Here is a 20,318-nt window from a genome sequence, read left to right on the forward strand (position 1 = left end):
AGAGATGCTGATTTGAAACCGTTGTTACATACAGTTACGGCATTTCCTGTTTCTGCCGGAGAGAGGGGAGTCCGTCCCAAAGCTTGCTGCTGTATTTACTCCCTCCATCTGACAGGAGGGAGCCTCGTTGAGCTGCGAGTGTGGCTACAGAAGGAGTTCACTCCGTCACGGAGGGGTAGGGTCGAGGGAGTGGTTTGGGATTGGGCCCTCATTTCTCTAAATGCACATCGATGACCGAGCGTCGAGGAGGCTCTCTGAAGGAGCTATAATCGAGGATACACTGATGGGTCCTTCACGGCTTCTCCGCGGATGCATTTCCGGCAACAGTGATGTTTAAAAGAGTCGTGACGCACGGCCGGACTTATCTCAGCCAATGACAGCTCTGCATGCATCCCCTGGATATTATTTTATTTTTGCTTTCATCGCGACGCGATGTTTACAGAGAGAACAGCTGTGAGGTCCGTGCAGAAAGCAGAGCAGTGTGTATAATATATATCAATCAGTATAACAGGCCTACATTACTCTCTTTATTTGCTTTAGTTTAATATCTACAAACAAAGAGTCGATATTTGTCTAAAACCATTTAGCGCTTCACATAATAAAATAGTAAATACACAATGGCTGTAGCCTGATATTATGCTTTAGGTCGGAGCTGTAGGTGCGTGTTGTACAGTGTGTATGTGCGTAGATGCGGCGGACAGACAGATCTCAGTTGGTTTGGTGTCCAATGCTTACTTTTAATACTTGTAAATAAAACTTTTGGCCCGTAATTTCATTTCCTCATTGTAGCGACCAAAGAGGGGGTGGGGGGGATATATCCAGTCTCTGATAGTGTTACGTTATTATGCTGTGAGTGCTCTCATAATTGTTTTATTCTGAAATTGTATAATATATATATATATGTGTGTGTGTATGTCCGCATCTGTAGCCTGTTATTGTCTCATTATACCGCACTGTAAATGAATTAAAAGTAAATATATAAGTCATCATGAACACAGTTCTGTCCATCAGAAAAAGGGCTGTGCCTCCTCGATCCTCGGTCCTCGAAGTGCATTTAGAGAAATTAGATGTCCTTCAACATGGCGCGCTGAAATCCATTTCTGGGTCACTACCGGAGGACCGAGGATTCGAGGAGTCTAAATTAGAAAGGCCCCAAGACGTTAAGCAGACTGATCTCAGACAAGCATATTCGTCATCAAATAAATGAAATTTAACTTTTTATTTGATTGAATGAAAATACAAATACAATCATTTGAAAATGTTAAAAGCATTGGTTATATTAATGTTTTAACAGTATAATTCCGACATTTTAATTGTATTTTACAATGTAAATAGTTTTGGCACTTCAATAATAACAAAAGTATTAATTTTAATTTGCAATTTTTTCTCTGGGCCACCTGCAGTCTGCAAAGAGGTTTGATTGAAAAGGTTTAAATTGTGATTTGTTAGTCTATAGTAGCCTATGTCAAGCTGAATTACCCAACCTTCTTTTTCTATTTTGACGTTTCAAAAATAACTTGGCTAAAGCAACACAAGAGACATAAAATATTTGAACAATTATGTAAAATCTGCATTAAACAATTAAATCTGTTAACCATCTTTACCACAACCACAAGGAAGCGGTCAGGAAGGGATCTGACTCTTGTAGCCGAAGTCGAGCTCAGCCCCCCCGCTGAGCAACAGGTCGATCCCGGTGCAGAACGTCGCATCTGCAGCCAGATACAAGGCAGCCAGTCCGCACTCAGCCTCCGTCCCCATACGACCCATCAGCTGTACGACAACACAACGTGTCAGTGATCATTCTTGTTCTCATTCCAGCAGTTTGAGGTTGCATCATTCCACTTTCTTGCTGCGTTTTATGCTCCTGCAGCTGTTCATACAGTTGATGCATCTTGTTTATTGTTATTTTGGTTCCACTTTACAGACTACCCTTATAAAGGATTCATAAAGCATTTATAATTAGGTTATGAATTAGTGTAAACACTTCATTAATCATTAAGAACCATTTACAAACCAGTTCTAACACAGTTTTCATACATCAACACAGGCTCACTATTTGGCAAGATGACTAAGCCTTATATTGGCTACTTAGCGAGAATCAAATCAGTGAACAACAGATACCAAGGATGCTGGCTGATGAAGAAGACGAAGTAAGCTAGGTAGCCGATATAAGGCTAAGCAGTACCGCTAAATGTGGGCTCACTATTTGGCAAGCAACCGGTCACAGTTGCCCTGTTTATCTCATGTCTTATAAAAGCTTATTAATTATAAAGTGTTCACAACCTAATTAATAAATACATATACAAACTATTCGTAAACCCTTTATAAGGGTAGTCTTATTGTAAAGTGGTACCGTTATTTTTGCTTTAAAAGCAGGCTTGTGTATTTGCTCAGTACTACATATATATTGGTTTCAAGAATTTACAAGTTCCTGATCTTTTTCTCTCTGTGTAAGTGCAGATTCACAGAGTGAACTCAGGCAACCCTCAACTGGGAAAACTGCAAACTTACAAAAGATAATAGACAATAACAAATCTTCATCCTCCACCTCTATTACCACTGTAATAAATAACTTGAGAATGGGAAAGTGCCAAGTATCGAGACATACAGATGTCATAGTATAGATATAATATGTATATAGCAGTATTGTTTACCATAAACCATTCACAATGCAGATTGTTATAAAAAAGTAATAATCTTCAGCCAGGTATTTCATATCTCTCTGTGTCAACTCTTCAGTCTGGAACTTCCCTTTTATTGTTCCCCATCAAATTCCTCCAGTGACTCGGATGAAAAAAAGTTATAATTTGCATAACCAAAAGAACAACCTGTTTCGGAAACTCTTCCTGTTTAGATGCAGGATTCAGGGAGTTCACATTTACAACCCAATAAGGCGACCACATTGTGTGGCAGTTTGCATCATTAACACAACAATGTCTGAGAAACTGTCGGCTACCTCATAATGATTGAAACCCTCAGCAAGTCTTCTTAGCTGCTGCATACGCTCAGCAGAAACCAAATGTTTCTCTGCAGCTGAAAAGCACTGAGGGGGGGCTTTTCTTTAATATTATTGTGATGCATTTTTTTAACTCACAACTGATCTGTTAAAAGCTGCTGAAAGGCAAAACGTTTTGGACCCGATTATAAGATTTCACAGATTTTCTTTGCCTTTCAGAATTAAAGTTTTTCTCTGTTTTCAAAAGTGTTATGCATTTTCATAACCTCTGACTTCATTAAGATCACTTCCACCTCTTTTAAAGATGTGTGAGAACTTGCCTGACAATTTTCTCCCATTTTAATGGTCGCTGCAGCATCTGGTGTGTGTCCTGCTAATTCTTCCCACAGAGGTGTCAGCACACTACCTGGGGAGATGCTGCAATAAACGGCAGACAGTATTATTAGACAACAGAGGGTGCTGTTAGCTCTGCAGTCAGGGGATACTTTATAAAATGTAGTTACTCCAGAACAGGACATGCTTTATGTTAACATATAAGAGGATGTTTTTATATATATATAAACTCCGGTTTTATTTTAAAAAATCAGTTAGTTTAAGTATTGTAATTTATCATCTTCACAATATTTTAAAGAAATAATGTAGTTTACTTAATTCCAAATTTGAGGTTCTTCAACTTTGTCTGAGTGTTTTCATTCTATGCTATTTCATAGAGAAGTGTTGTACTTTTATTTGACTGCATTTATCTGAAATGGTTTATCTTCAGATTACAAGCTTAAAATAGTAAAATCAAGTGACTTGTTGGGGCTTATTTCTCCAAAGATAGGAGAAAATTCTAAATAATTATTTCTTCCATAACCCACAACCAATCAGATTTATCTGGTGACACTTTGGATGGGCCTGGGGAACAGCTGGACTAAACTAATTTATACGTGTAAATAAAGCAATTCAATTTAGCTCAGAAAAAGGCTGATTACACACTGATACATCAATATTAACAATCTAATAATGTCCAATATAATAATATACTGTATCAGTCACATATTACATTTGGAGGATAATGCTTTTGAAATTTTACTAAATAGGATTTTAATTGCACAACTTTTTGTTTTGTATTTTGACATAAAAACCTAAAGAAACCTTATCCAGATTCACATAAAAATGTTTTGATGAATACTATTTACAGCCCTATGAGACCGCTTAAAAACAGGAGGTCATGGAATCCCACTGTTTTGTCCCAAAAATAATGAATCTGAGTAACATTGTAGTTTGTCTCACCAGTTCACTCTCACATTGTAGCGACTCTCATCCACAGCCATCGCCTTTGTCATGGAGATTATCGCCCCCTTGTGGAAAACAGATCACATTTCACAATATTTTTCTTCAACTGGGATTTGTAATTTATTTATTATAATAATGAAACCTGTTGCCTTAAGGATGAACTCACCTTGGTGGCAACATATGGTGCAGCATTTTTCTGACCGATGGTTGCCACTAGACTGGAGACATTTATGATGTTTCCCCGACGCTGTCGTAGGTACGGCAGCACATACTGAAGAGAGAGTGAGAGTTCCAATCACTTTAAAACATCTTATATGTAGTTTGTCAGTGGAAGCAAAACAGGGTCCTAAGATTGATCATTTTATAAGGACTTCACCTCAGGAGCAACATCTTTCAGTTATCAGGTCCATAAAGGCAACACACCTTTAGAAAAATAATTGCATTTCATTTTGCAGTACTTGCACCTTGGCTATGACTGTACAGCATTACACATCTACAGTAGGGTGGTCCTCATCGACCTTGAAGTTTAGCCTAAGTTGCAGCACCGTGGCTGCTGGTGTGGCAGCCCAGGTCGATGAGGGAGGGGTAAATGTTGTCAGATTTGAATAAAATTCACCACGAGAGTTTTCTTGACTATCATAACAAATTCCGGTGGTTGGAGCTTAAAATAAATGAATTCGAAAATGTACATGGCACTAAGGACCACCCTAATCTACAGAACTACTAAAGTTGTTTGCTTATTACCCTTGTATTATCTGTAGCTGCCATTGTAACATTTTCCAGAGGAATTAATAAAGTATTCCTTTCTTTCTTACTCTCTTTTGCGTTTTTCTGCCACCGTTTTGACATTATAATAATAATAATACTTACAGCCATTCTTTGCTTCCATAGATAGAGGTCCACGTTTATGGAGGAAAGTTATAACCAATGATTTTGAGAAGTTCTAGAAACATTACTTTTGAAGCCAAGAAGTAGCTGATGAGGTTCAGATTCAACAGATCCCTGAACTCTTCTGCTGTGGTGTCATCAGTGGGTTTGTGAGGGGGGTCTGAAGGGGTGAAAGGTAAGGACATCAACTAAATACTTTCCATGTAAAGCATCTTCATCATGACATCTGCTGGAGGGAAGAAGGAAATGTGAGACTTACGCCACCCTGCATTGTTGACCAGGCAGTCAACATGTCCATAATGCTCCACTGTGACTGCAATCAATCCCTGTGGTGAAAAGAAAAGTCACTTTGAGGGTTTATTTGAACAATCAACCAGTCTCTCATAAAACACAGAAACACCCTTAGTAGGGCAAACCAAACCCTAAACACAGAACTGGGTAAACGAGTCATATGAGTTTTACAAACGTAAGATGGATTGTAAGCTATTTTTAAACTGGGAGACTGAAAAATACAAACTTTGACATCTTGGTAAGAATACATAAATATGCCGGTGGACACACAACACCCACATTGTTAAAAACTTGGAAGCACAGGGAACTGAACTCAAATGCACGATCCGAGAGACAAAGGTATAGAATGCAAAAAAGGTACTTTATTTCATAAGGATGTACAAAATAAGACGACACTCTTTGACGAGGTGATAAGGGTTACAAAAAGCACAAAAGAAAATCACTCACAAGGTGAGGAACAAAACTCACTAAATACTTCTGGAGCATAAATTAGGCTTGAGTCATAATTCTTAGACGCTGGTACAATGACTTCTGGCATGGGGACAGGACAAGACGAACTGACAACAATCAGAGGGAAACAGGGGAATATAAACAGGAGATAACTGGGAACAGGTGAAAACAATCAGGGGCTGATGAGCGCGGGAGAACACATTAGGAAAGGGAGTCAATGAAGCTGAAAGAGACGTGACAAAACAAAACAGGAAGTGAAAGACAATACAAGAATAACAACATAAAACATGACTGACTTAGCACTTTTGACGGTGCACAACACACATACAGGTCTTGTGATCATGACTGTCAATTCAAGAAGGGAATTGTACATCTGAGTGCAGTACAACCAGAACAATAACACTAAAGTTACACATTACCTTGATGTCGTCCTCTTTGGAGATGTCACATGTGACAAATTTGCATGAGCCTGGCCCTGCTTTGTTTAACTCTGCCTCCAGAGCCTCACCTGCTACACCTGGTGATAATAGTTAAACAACTCAGTAGAACTCCTGTACTTTAGTTATAACCAGTGGTGGAAAGTGGAGCTCTTATAAACCACTATATGTAACTGCAGCAGTGCCTTACAAATGATCAACCTGTAGGAAGACTATAAAGTGAAACTAAAATGTGCTACACATTGACAAATTACAACCTTCAATATTACATTTGTATTATTCATAAACACACTCTGAAAGCAGGAGTTTCATAACAATACAAATGTTAACTTTGTTATGCTTGTGTTGATACATTTGCAGTAGGAACATTTTTGAAAGAAGGACATTTTCACTTTTGTACTTTTACTTTTACTAAGATTCAATATTTGAATCTTCCACCATAGATGCACCTGGTGCCGATTTGAAGTAACACATTATCATTCAAATAATCCTTGCCCAAGAGAAAATAAAGCAACATTATAATAGAATTAAGAAAAAAGGTTGACGAAAAATTAAAATGACTCACCTCCTCTAGCACAAAACACCACCTTGGCTCCATTCTCCACTAAAAAACAAGTGCAAAAGTTTCAGTGCGCAACCTCTGATCAGTTACAAATCAACATTATAAACAATAATTACCAAAGACTTTGACAATCCCTCTGCCAATCCCTTTGGACCCTCCAGTCACAATAACAACTTTGTCGTGGTATCGGAGGGACATTTCGGCTGTGATGATGAGGAAACGCCTCAGAGCTGCGCTGCTGCTAACACTGAACGAGACAGGTGTTCGTTGTTTTTCTTTGCGCTAATTCTACTGAGATGCACGTATGTGTCTCTTTACTTCATCACCTTTCTGAAATCATTCCCGTTTATAAACTCAGTTTGTAGTTGAGGTTCAAAGTTCCTACAAATCACGGGGTCTCCTCTGCTGCCTTCAGGTGCTGTTGGTAGTATTGGACATCACAAAACTCACTGAAACATGCCTGATGAGCCCCGGCTACGCTCTAACGAAAGCAGACCAACAACAAAACGCACATTAAAATGCTGATGATAACAACACCTATACTGAAACATATAGACAATTTACCAAAATAGGTAAGAAAATTATTTAAAATACAGTAAAGAAACTTACTACAATGAATGCACTAATACAATAACAAGACCAGTGAGATTCTACTGCCATGCTAGCAGCTCTACAGTTGAGCTAAACGCTATCATCAGCATGCTAACACACTCACAGTAATACGAACATGTTTACTATCTTAGTTAACTTCAGGTTTTTTTCAAGTCTAAGTTTACCTTGTTAGCATGCTAACATTTGGTGATAAGCACCAAACACAAAGTACAGTTGAGTTGAGGCTGAAAACGTGATCCGTTTTTCAGATAGTTGAGCATAAAGTTAAAAGCATTGGAACAACTTTTTTTAACCTGATGATGAAACTATATAAAGAAAAATCAAGAGTATCACTGAAGTGATAAAGCTACCTCTAATGGGAAGTGAAGCTTTGTATCAAATTTGTTTTAGTTTTTTGCAGTAGTCAGGTACTCATGCAATTAAAGGCAACATTTAAAGCTCTTCCTGTTATGGGAATTGTAGTTTTACTGCACACAGATACATTGCCACACACAAATGCTTGAGTGTGGACTCCATGATGAGTTTAAAATAACCACATCCAGATTTATATTTAATATCAAATGAAGGCTAGACTGGCAGGTCAGGTTTCAATTTGACATGTTTTAAATTTGTGGACACTTGTACGTAAGCCACAGTAGACAAACATAATTTAAAATACATGTTGACTGCAGTTTAATATGATTGAAACTAAAGAAAAATACTACATATATGATGGCACATTCAGAGTGTAAATCACCATCAACAACACTTTAAGTTTTAGATTACCGACATTTTTATTTTTTCATCATCAAAATACTAACTGCTACGTGAGTTTGCAAACATTTACAGTGTGTTTAAGAAAGAGTGAGGTTTAGCAGGTTGGCATTTTCGGTCAGGAAAGGTTGTTGGGGCAATGTAAAGGCTGAGGGGGGCAGGGGTGCTCTTGGAGTAGGAGAGGTCGAGGATCGAATTTCCGCCCGAAAGCATTCCCTACAGGCCCACAGAGCGTGAGAGAGCACAAGTGAAGACCGCGAGTGACCTACAAACAAGCTTAACTAACTTCACCCGAGCTGCAGATTAACGCCAAAGCAGCAGCCCCTGAAGGAGCCACAATGCTCCTCTGCCACCTCCCCTCCTCTCCTAAACATGACACACGAAGGAGGGACGACATGCCGGATGAGGAGGAGGAGGAGGAGGAGGGGTTGTCTGGACATCATCATGAGGGAATTGATACACAAACTGTCTCAGAAGGAGCAAAGGGTGAGCCCTAAAGGCACCCCGAGGTGGAGGTACAGCAGCTGGGTTATGGTCACTCTCTGGAGGTGTGATTAGTTTGAATTGTCAGCTCCGACAGGCAGAAGGACCAGAGGAGGTTTCTACTGGATGAACCGGACATGGTGATGAGCATGAAGCTGACTGCATGTATGTAACACTATTTAAGGTAACTTATAAAAAACAAGTACTGTTATGTGATATAAATAACAAAACAAAAACTACTGTCTTTTCTGATATCCAGAACATTTCTCAGCTGAATTTACAAAGAAAACTGAGGTGAGATTTTGCTATAAATATCTTGTTATCAGTTCCAAGATATTGTATAAAAAACGAACGATGCATTATTGTTGGGGTTTATCACTTGGAGGTATAATGTATGCAACAACTTAACAACTAAGTCACAGTTTATTTCATATTACTAAACTAAAGTTTTGATTGATCTACTCATGCTTCCCTGTTCTCTTGTTTCTGCATTGCCAAGTTAACCTTTAAGTGTTGTTCCCCAGAGTGAAGAAACAAGAAAAGTAAGAAAAGAAACAGAACCAAGAGGAAAAAAAGCCTAAAGGATGGATAATCAAGACAAAGGAGGAGGTGCAAGAGAAGAAGGAGGAGGGCAGACAAATGAAAATCAGAAAGCTGAGGAGGTTGGTGACGAAGAAAAATGGACCAAAGACAAGAACAACAAGCTAGAGAAGGAAATCAGTGAGAAGGAGCCGAGCAGAGTGGCCAAGAAGGAGAAACGCCAGTCGAGGACCGGCTGGGCTCTGACGGAACGCCTAGCCATCAACGTGTCAGGGATGCGCTATGAGACGCAGCTCCGCACCCTCGCCCAGTTCCCAGACTCCATGCTTGGTGACCCCGGACGTCGCGTCCGCTACTTTGACCCCCTGCGGAACGAAATCTTCCTGGACAGGAGCCGCGTCTGCTTTGATGCCATCCTGTACTTCTACCAGTCAGGCGGGAGACTGCGGAGGCCCGCCAACGTCCCACTGGACATGTTCCTGGAGGAGCTGCGCTTCTATGAGCTCGGAGAGGATATCATCGAACGCTACAAAGCAGACGAAGGGTTCCCCAAGGAGGAGGAGAGGCCCTTACCCGCCAATGACTTGCAGCGTCGCCTCTGGATGCTGTTTGAGTATCCAGAGTCCTCCAGCGGAGCTCGCATCATCGCCATCATCAGCGTCATGGTCATTGTGATCTCCATTCTCATCTTCTGCCTGGAGACACTGCCTGAGTTCAGGAACGAGAAGGAAAAGAGGGAGGTGAGGATGGTGCTGACACATATGAGTGAAATAGATAGGATTGGGGTTATGTATGGAAAAGGCAGGTAGCTGACAGGGTGCAAAGAGAACAGAGGTTAACATTGTAATGGAGTGATTGAGGTGATCATAGAGGGACAACATGTGCTGACAGTTGTCCCATACGAAACACCAACCAGCTCTCACAGTGCAAGGTCTTTATCTCCTCTCAACACAAGGAGAGTAGAACTGGAGGATTATTAGAAATATCAACGCTAAGAATCAAGACCAGGGAAAGAGACGGCAAAGGCAGCAAATAGAGTAGAAAAGGCGAGGCAGATGTTTACATGGGATTATTTTGGACTTCTCGTTAAATTTGATCCTCTCAGATGGAGGGGAAGGAATGAAGTGGAAGAGACAGGTTGTTTTACTGCTAGTAGAAAAACAAGAGTAAGGAAAGAATATTGGCAGACAGAGCAGGATGGACGTGGTTTTATGTTGTGGCGATGATATGCCTCGTCAGCCTCTCAGGGACAACTGCCAGGCCCAACAGCACATTCAGGTGGAGTTGATACTAAAGTACTAAGAAGAGGGATAGAGAGAAGTTGGAAAGGGTTAAGTGTGAACTGAAGGAAAGGAGACGGGCTGGTCTCACGTTACCCCTAAGAGATCTAAAGGCCTATATATAGAGTAAAGGACAACCCTTAGAGCACATCAACACATAAACTAAAGTCTGTATTAATAAACCCTGTGACTCATTAACTGAAATCAGCATGGAAGAGACACTCACAGATTAACTTTTCTGAGGACTGCAACAAAATGAAATTAGCATTGCAAACGCTCCAGTAGCCTGGAGACGAGGCAAATTCTGGAGGTCCGGGGAGCAGAGGTGACACCACAGTGGCGCTGGTTGGATTTACGTTCCCAATCACCAGCAACACTGCTATACATAGATAGATATGCTCATGTGACCAGAGCATTTGACGCCTTTGGAACGCTACGCAAACTAAACACAACCTGCATGCACAGCTGTCCTCACGTTATCACTCACTCACAAGATAGTGTTGAAAACTTAATCACTTACATTTTTCTATGGACCAGTTTTATGTCTTTTAAATGAATGAATGATAATGGTCTCAACTTAAATCAAAGGGCTGCGTAATCTCCTCAAGCTCACTCACATCCTCCACTCTTCACTGTCTGTCCCTTAGCGAGCAACAGGAGGGAATGGCTGAACTTGGACGTGTCCTCACATTACTTCTCGCCGTAGTAGAAATAGCTTTAAGTTGGAAACAATAATAGACATTGGCAGGATATGTTCTGCACTGAACTAGTGATATCCCTAACCCTAAATATCCTTTAGAGCTGATTTTGACACCATCATCACATTGGAATAACGGTCAATAAGAAATGATCTGTGTTGACCAACGTATTAAAAACATACTGACTAAGACATTGACAAAGAATGGATTGTGGAGGCTGATAGCAACAATTGCAGCTGAAGGCAAAACTTTTTTTTGCATCTGATTGCAATTATCCATGTGCCAAAAATCCTGGCCACCTGTAAACAATGAGAGAAACTCATATTGGATTAATTATCCTAGTATGTCAGTATAAACGCGCTTTAGTTACGAGCAACTTTTTGTGGATGCAGTTACTTTCTGTAACTGCATATGACTTTTAGTGCTGATCTAGACTGTTTTTGCAAAAATCCAAGCTAGCTGTCTGTGAAGCTGTACTGTTGTACTTTGGTGCTTTGAGCTAAAGGCCAGAGGAACTAGAGGAAAAGTGTGAGGATCGTCAGAGTCATTAGGGCCAAGGGACCATGAAAGTATTCACAAATTAGCCCAACAAAAAGTTGTTGTGTTATTGCATTTTGGACCAAAGTGGAGGACTGACCAACGGGCAGAACACTATTGACAACATAATCAGCAGTAGAAAAGCGCTACATAAATACAGTCCATTTACAATTGTCCATATTGCTAACAGTCCGTAGACACCCTATTAGGTACATTTATACAATGTAATGTAATTGAAAACAACAGATATGTTTAAAAGGTCAAATTTAGAAATATTAAAATGTTTTCTTTGACACTGTCAACTATGTTTTTAATATTGAGGTCATACTTAGTTGTGGTGGTTTTTCTGTTATTCTTCCCCCCTCATGTTTGTTAATGTGGTGGGCAAAACTAGAAATACCTGTGCAGTCCAGTTTAACACCACTTCAAAAATAAAACCTCAATAATAAACATATAGTTGTGTCAATCATAATAAAACATTATTACTTAAATAAAGGTGGACTTTGTTGCAGATATCTTGGGCTAGATTGCATTAGATTTGAGAGGGGATTTTTATAGAGAGGATACTGGGTGTATTTTTGCAGGAATTTCAGAGGTGAATATCTTATAGCTTTACAAATAAAAAAAGATCTACCTCGTAAACTAGATTAGAATAATAATAAGTGAGAGGTGACCCTTTTAAATGAAAAAAGTGTAAATTAATCTGAACTGTAAGGTTTAACGTTTATATTGCAAAGTTAGGACACATGAGAACATGAGGTTGACAGACATAAAAAAAAACATAAACATATAAATACATATAGTGTTGGGGAGAAAATGTGCTTCTAGGCCGCCAAAAGCTTAGAGTAACTCTATCCAACTTGTTAAAAGACATGAAGGCCCAGCGTTTTTAAACCCTTAACTCATTCCCAGAAAAAAACAAGCAGCCGGGTTAAATGAAAGTGTCAGATGCCTCGGCCATGCCAGTGTCTAGGTTGACACACAACCCAGCGTCATATGAACTTGATGTGTTTTGTGAGCGTTTATTAATAGAGAAACTCATTTATATAAAAGTCAGTGGGGAAAAATAAAGCCAGGGGAGTGAAAATGGAGAGGAGTGAAACGTTAGCACAGTATCACAGATCTCACTGATCAGATCCTGATGACAGCTGTCATACTAGGAAACTGCTGAGGACAAACTTTCAGAATAATCGCTTCTTCTCCCCTAACCTTTACCCTTGCTTATTTCTCTTACTCTCCGGTAAACCTTGTCTCCATAGAGATATTTATTATAGACTTTCCTCGACCCTTTATTCTAGTATCTCTCCTTCCACTGCATGTCTGATAAACGGCAGATTTTAAAATATATGTGGCATCTGCTTTGTCTTCTTTAATATTTGAGTGCAACGGTACCCATTTTTCCTTCATACTTTGTTTTACAGCAATTCACCACCATAGCTCACCCAACCATAGCCAACGAAACCATCTTGGTCCCACCTGGCTTCACGCCCTTCCAGGACCCCTTCTTTATCGTTGAGACGATCTGCATCATCTGGTTTTCCTTTGAACTAGTTGTGCGCTTGCTCTGTGCTCCGAGCAAGGTGCACTTCTTCAAGGACGTCATGAACACCATCGACTTCTTCGCCATCATTCCCTATTTCGTCACCCTGGGTACAGAGCTGGCCAGGGACAAAACCGAGCAACCGTCCGTGTCCCTTGCCCTGATCAGAGTAATCAGGCTGGTGAGGGTCTTCAGGATCTTCAAACTCTCTCGTCACTCAAAGGGCCTCCAGATCTTGGGTCAGACGCTGAAGGCCAGCCTCAGAGAGCTCGCCCTGCTCATCTTCTTCCTCTTCATCGGAGTCATACTCTTTTCTAGTGCTGTCTACTTTGCAGAGGTCGACAGTCCTGACACATCGTTCACCAGCATCCCTGAGGCGTTCTGGTGGGCTGTTGTATCCATGACAACGGTCGGCTATGGGGACATGTACCCGGAGACGGTGGGTGGTAAGCTGGTGGGCTCCATGTGCGCCATCGCCGGCGTGCTCACTATATCTTTGCCGGTCCCGGTCATCGTGTCGAACTTCAGCTATTTCTACCACCGTGGGAATGAGTGTGAGGACACGACCGAGTACAACCATGTCCCCACGTCCGTCTGGGAGGGAGAGGACGGTGAAGAGGGAGAAGATGAGGAAGGATTGGAAGAGGAGAAAGAACACAAGGGAGATTATGCCCCATTGTACGGACAGGACACCAGGGCTATCTGCCCCCCGCTCAATGGGACTCTCCTGGCAGGACTCTGTGACGGACAGGAAGCTGGTGAGCGCAGAGGGTTTAACTTCTACCTCAAAGAACCTCTGGTCACTCAGGTTTGATCGAGAAAACACTTCAAACTGCTTCAAAAATTCAGAAAAGGAGAGTATCAAGAAGTATACTTCTGAGTGAAAGAAACATGTACACAAGGATTTGTACTCTATAAGCTGAATTTGTTACATTTGAGGCTTCTGTGTGATTATATGATTGATTGATATACATATAGTATGTTTAAGCAATAGCTCACGACAGGCCGTGGTATATGCTCATTATATCACAGCTAAGGCTATTGCTTTTATAAAACGGTTACCAAGTGTGGCAATATGAAAGAAAAATACACACTCTAATTTAAATAGTTTTTATTAGTGAATAATGATGTTCAAAATAAAATAGTCCCTCCGTTGCCTTCTGCACAAAACATAGTGCAAGGTGGTTGCTATGCAACAACACTAACAGCGAACGAACATATTAGACAGAGAGCGTTGATCCATTATTTGGCTGTTTATTTACATTAATGTGTATGTTGCTGTTGCATCCACTGAAAAACTGTCCAGCATCAGTAGCATGGCTTACGTGGTCACTTGTATAGGTTGAGGTTGTTCGAGGCTGTTGCTTGGCGTGGCGAGAATATTGCTCCACTTTCTCCGGTCCCCGAGATTGGGCTTCCAGTAGCTCTGGAGAGAGCTTTCGCACCTGTGGCCACTAACGGTCATAATTTCTCTGCTTTGTTTCAAGACCCGCATCAGAAAGCTTTTGAATGGTGGTACTTTTCCAGTTGGTCTACCTGCTCTTCACGTAGCTCTGCATGTCGTCGTTTAGGTGCTTATTTTTTCTGGAGATAGGCACTCCTCAATCCACTCCTCCATAGTAAGACCCCCCCGGAGGTCGAAGTCAATATTAAATGTTTCTTATGCTTTGTAAGTTTGTTTCGCAATGGAAGAAATGTAAATATATTTATAAAACGTCAGTTTTATAAATATATTTACATTTCTTCCATTGCGAAACAAACTTACAAAGCATAAGAAACATTTAATATTGACTTCGACCTCCGGGGGGGTCTTACTATGNCCTAATGTTGTGAGTATTCTGATGTGGCCAAGCCAGAGAGATTGGTCATTGATTCAGGAGGTGAAGGGACGTCTTCTCTACCCCTGTGCATTCTGGAGAGGATGTGCTGTTTGTGGGGCTCCAATACTGAGTGCACCTTAGACAATGGGCTGAACTGAGCTCCAACCTGACGCTGGTGGCACAAGAAGGGGATGAGCGACTCCTATTTTTCTGAGGAAGCTGACGACCTTCTACGTGTGCAGCACAGATGCTGGAGACACTACTCTGCACTAGCACTGCTCTGAGCTTACAGGTGGCAGTATGAGCAGAAGCTCACAAACAACAGTCCTTTTCAAGGGCATTAGCTCCAACTGTGTGGTGCACATGTGTTTACGTGCACATATGGCGCTTGTGTGTCTCCCTCTCTTTCCCCCTGGATGTTTCGTTTCTTCTTTCTTTGTTTAATGGCGAATCGCTACCACTAGGAGCATATATCGCCATCTACTATGTATTTGTTAAATCTTCATGTTCCATGATGGGCCTCACCACCTTCAGTCACAGGTACTGGCTCCTCGATTGTCCTTACACTCTCTGTCTGTCAACGGAGGTTGAACCAGACCCTTTCTTTTTAGACTAAAATGTCGGTCATCTCTAGGGTCCGTTTGGTGTTTTTTCTTTTCTGTTGCTTCAGCATATGAAACTTTGTATCTCTCTACCTCCTTTGCCTTTTTCTGCACTTCGCAGCCGATACGCAGCACTATGTTCCCCACATATGTTTATGTTTGCTCAGTCCGTCTAATAAACCCATAAAATGGTTGTGAAAGAATACCAAAGCTGAGGCTGGACGATGATTGATTGTTGGTGTGCCATGTGTCACCGTGTGTCTTATTGGTTTTGTGTTATACTGTATTTTATTGTGTACAGCTGGTCCTTATCTCCAAGACACATTTAAAACAAAATAACCTTGAACCTTGAAGCCCCATCTCTCCTCACCTGCCCCTGCTTCCTACATCCCCTCCACACCACACCAAGTTGTTCTTCTTAATAATAATAATAATAATACATTTATTTTGGGGGGCCGCCTTTCATAACACCCATGGACACCTTACAGGGCATAGGGGCAATATAGGGAACAATTAAAACAGTGGATTTAGTGAGATATCAGCCGGGGTAAGACAAGACAAACAACAGGAAATGGACTACAAAAGGACACAGGGTACAGTTTATATTATTCTTGGGCTTTTTTCGACTACACTCAGCGCACCGTGCTGTGAAGTGGTAACATATTTCAAAGGTTCTGGATTTGTTTACAAATCTAGAAACTAAATACAAAACTAGGACGATATGCAGATCTGATGTCAAAAATAATTGTGATAAATGAGACAGAACTGGCCAGGACCTACTGTCTGTGAGATAATTTTATGTTGGTTTGATTCTTCTGATAAAGGTGTGAATATCTAAATAATATACCACCATATGCTATTGTCATTAGTTGTGTCCCTGTTCTTCAAGCTAAGGCATTGCTGAATTAACAACTCTTGGCTTACAGAGTGGTAACTTTACATTTATAATTAATTTTAAATATTAACAATATAATAAAATAAATGGAAATATATACACTGGCAAATATTTAATATAAATACCATGTGTTTGATCAGCGGCTGTTTTCACGGTGATCAGCGACTTTATTCTGACTGACACATTACAAAATAACTTGATACATTTCGTCTTACGGTTTTGAATCAAACTGTTAAGAGATTGTTCACCTTAGTTTCTCCCGGTTGATCACATCCTGTCGACGGCAGTATCGACTATAGTTCGCTACACGCTTATTTTTGAGTTTACGCAACAGGTATATCATAGAGTGATCATTGAATCATTCTCCCCGCTTCCCAAGTGATCAATTGTACGATCTGTAAACTCCGGGGTGATCTACATTGATCATCCCGTTTTCTGCGGCAGTTGATCGGAATTGACACTTTGGAAAAACCCGGAGAATGACAATTGATCACTCGCATAAGCCCACGGGGGCTGATTCATATTGATCCACGGTCTGTTTACATACGGCTGATCACTTGATCAACACGAATAAAACAATTGAATCAATTGTGACCGTCTCGAAAAACGGGTCGCGTGATCAACTTGTACCATTCTGAAATCGCAGTGATCACTGCGCAGTCCTCCGCAGTGATCAGAGCTACTTTTTTCGAATGTACGGAACTATTGAAACCACGTTTATCACCGACGAGGACGCGCAGTGAATCAAGTTCCGAATACACGCATTGTAGCCTGTTTTCACGGTGATCAGCGACTTTTTCTGACTGATCACATTACGAAAAATAGACTTGATCACATTTTCGGTCCTTACGGTTTGATCAAACTGGTATAGAGCATTGTTCACCTCTAGTTTCGTCGGTTGATCACATCTGTCGACGCAGACTATAGTTCCTACCACTTATTTATGAGTTTACCCGAACGGTATCCTCGGCCGACCGGATCGTTTCGCCGATCGTCCGATCGTGTGATGACTCTGGTGGCCGTGTACGGAGGTTTCGGCTTCGAAGTTGGGTGAAAGAGGCGGGTTGTGAATGTGTGGACGGAGTTTGTTGGGTTCCCTTGCGGGCGGAATTTGGACTGGCCCCTTTTTGTATGGTCGTGAGAGGCGTGACGAGTGTATGTTGCGGGGGCACAGTTGCTCCCCCTTTCCTTTTTTGTTTCGGTTAGTCGAATATGTGCCGATTTCTTGTTGACCCGGTTTGGGACAGGACTTTTATATTAAACGGTTTTGTTTAGTTCGGGAGTGTTTCATGATTAGTCAGGGTTTGTTGCTAGACGTTTAGATTACAGGAAGGGTGTTACTCGGCTTTGTTTCTTTGGCCGCGCGGGACGGTGTGCGGGCGAAGGGTTTGTTTGAACATATGTGCGCGTGGTTGAGGGTTGTGTTTAGAATGGATAGGCGAACGACCATGAGGTGTCTAATTTTCTTCACCTGCTCCGGGGTAGACAGTACGCCGGACGCGAGAACCGGTATTGTTTTTCGCACCCTTCCTGTTCTTCCATACATATTTTTGTTCCATAAGATAACCGGTTTTGCATTACACCGGTTTTTTGTTGTATTTCCGTCCCCGTTTTTTATCTTATTCGCGGCGACGGAGAAGCTGCCAAGGTCGAGGAGACGCTGCCCTCGTTGGAGCTCCGAGACCCGAGTCGGAAAATTAGGAGGCCCACGCTCGACAGTCCACAGGAGTTGTCACGCAGTCCCACAGAGTTAGTCACACCGGTGTTAGTCTCCGCCTAGTAATTTCCGCGGTATGCGGTGGTGTCGCTCTGGGAGGTTCGGTCCGCCAGCCAGTGTCATCGTTGACTGTAGACAACTCACCGGTGTTAGTCGTATCACGGGATCACGCTGTGTTTAGTCCAGACCATACCGCTACTCTGTACGAAAGCACTGTAGTGACGTCGTTGTCAGTAACGTTCGGACTTTTTCTTTAAAGAGTCAAGTGCGCTCGTTGGAGTGAGGGGTTACCAGTCTGTACCCTCCGTCATAATGATGGTCGACGAAATTTCTGAAAACGAAGTGTCCCGACTGAAGTGAGTATAATGGTACGTCGGGACCCTCATGGCGGGTCAGGTTTGCGCCGAATCGACTTGCCCGGACGACGGCATCTTCGTCGAGGTACCTCTTTAGAGTATCTCCTACGCTTGCACTACAAAAAGAATTGGATAATTTGTAGTCCTACATGGTGTACCCCGCGGTTCTTATCGCTAGAGGACGTGTCTCTGACTACAGCTCTTTCTGTCGCGATGTTGTGAGGGATCAGAGCTACGTTTCGACGACTCGGGTCTGTACGCAGTAGGTGTTTCTCTAATTTTCGGGTCGAAGATTTGTTGCTCCGGGGACGTAGTTTTTTGTCGACGATACTATTCAGTTCGGTGTGATGTTGGAAAACTACCTTCCTGTCGCAACATATCCTAGTTCTGGGGGTTCCAATGTTTGTCCCTGACCTCTAAGTTGTCTAACGTTCCTTGGGGCCAGTATGCACGCCAGGTGAGTCTGCCCCTTCGCATGTCTTCCTTACAATCCGTGTAAGAAGGACATCGACTCGGACAGGGCAGTGATGGAGGTGTTGCACTGTGACTAGTAGTCCTGTGTCCTGACCCCAAATGTCTTAACATTGTGTGTCCTTAGTGACTTGTTACTTGTGTACCCTCCCGACGTACAAGAGGGTCGATTTGACGACCAGTCTGTGAGGACTCCTCACAGATGTCGCTGTGCGACGTCCGGCGCGATAGTTCGGATTAGCGGGTTTATGTCTCTGCCTTCGAAAACAGTACATACGTATCGTCATGGCGAAGACTCTCGTTACAGAGATTTGATAATCAAGTGTGTCAATACGGGGTCATAACTCTGAATTTTCAAAACAAAGTGCGTTACGTTTACATAAGATAAAATCATTAGATGAGAACAATGACCTCTCAAAAGCAAAGAAAAAAAAGTCATTAATGACTCATTCACGATGTGGTAAGAAAACTCTATCGGGACACGAAGTAGTCGAATGATTTACGTGTGTATCTAACGTATTACACATTTAACGTCTTAAGTACATTATACACGCTGTCATATTGTCAACAACAAAGTGATGACGAATCGCTTTCGTGGATTCTTTCCCCTACTATCCTCATAAGCGTAAACCAGAGAAAACAGGAAGACGTCCGTTGGCCATCGGCCCTACATCCCTAGATGTCCCGCCCTATATGTAGGTAGCACTAAGCGCTCAATCCACAACACATATTGACGGTACAGCTACATTACAACGAGGCAGGTGATATTCCAATAATTTGTTTCAAGATACTATTTGTACTGAAGCAAATACCCTTGTAGTTTGTTAAAACAACATCACGGCTCGCTAAGAGAGTGATCAAATAGTTGAGTCGGGGTCAACAACCGGGCCTTTCTTGGAGCTAAAACCTCTCGGTTCTTTGGGCGCGACGACCGGTTACTCAACGGTGTACCGGCGGTAGAATGATGTCCGTCACGAGAGTAAGTATTGTAATACAAATGATAAATTTATTTGGTATCGAACGAGTTAAAAGTTTGTTAAGTTTGCCAAACCAAAAAATATTTTAGTTTCTACATCAATACTATGACGTATGAATATTAGTACCTGAAAGAATAATTTTTATTGTAATTCGTCTATTTCGTTATGCGATATG

The 20,318-nt window shown here is 41.6% G+C and overlaps 1 protein-coding gene across 3 annotated transcripts in view; it reads right to left on the reverse strand.

Annotated features, from left to right (window-relative positions):
• hsd17b14 (hydroxysteroid (17-beta) dehydrogenase 14) overlaps nt 1–20,318 on the reverse strand; it is a 51,462-nt gene that overhangs the window by 1,077 nt on the left and 30,067 nt on the right. The window contains exons 12-20 of one of the 3 annotated variants that reach the window (XM_010781475.1): nt 9,824–9,954; nt 6,866–6,904; nt 6,283–6,380; nt 5,382–5,448; nt 5,191–5,282; nt 4,401–4,505; nt 4,232–4,299; nt 3,277–3,373; nt 1,605–1,770 (exon numbers count right to left, since the gene is read on the reverse strand). In XM_010781475.1, coding sequence (XP_010779777.1) covers nt 1,624–1,770; nt 3,277–3,373; nt 4,232–4,299; nt 4,401–4,505; nt 5,191–5,282; nt 5,382–5,448; nt 6,283–6,380; nt 6,866–6,904; nt 9,824–9,954 — 844 coding nt within the window. In that variant the 3' untranslated portion in view covers nt 1,605–1,623. Of the gene's footprint in view, nt 1–1,380; nt 1,771–3,276; nt 3,374–4,231; nt 4,300–4,400; nt 4,506–5,190; nt 5,283–5,381; nt 5,449–6,282; nt 6,381–6,865; nt 6,905–9,823; nt 9,955–20,318 lie in introns of those variants that run through there. The other 2 variants (XM_010781474.1, XM_010781477.1) reach the window with 2 other exon arrangements.

The sequence above is a fragment of the Notothenia coriiceps genome, unplaced genomic scaffold, assembly GCF_000735185.1.
Source record: "Notothenia coriiceps isolate Sejong01 unplaced genomic scaffold, NC01 NC01_scaffold00023275, whole genome shotgun sequence".
Lineage (NCBI taxonomy): Eukaryota > Metazoa > Chordata > Actinopteri > Perciformes > Nototheniidae > Notothenia > Notothenia coriiceps.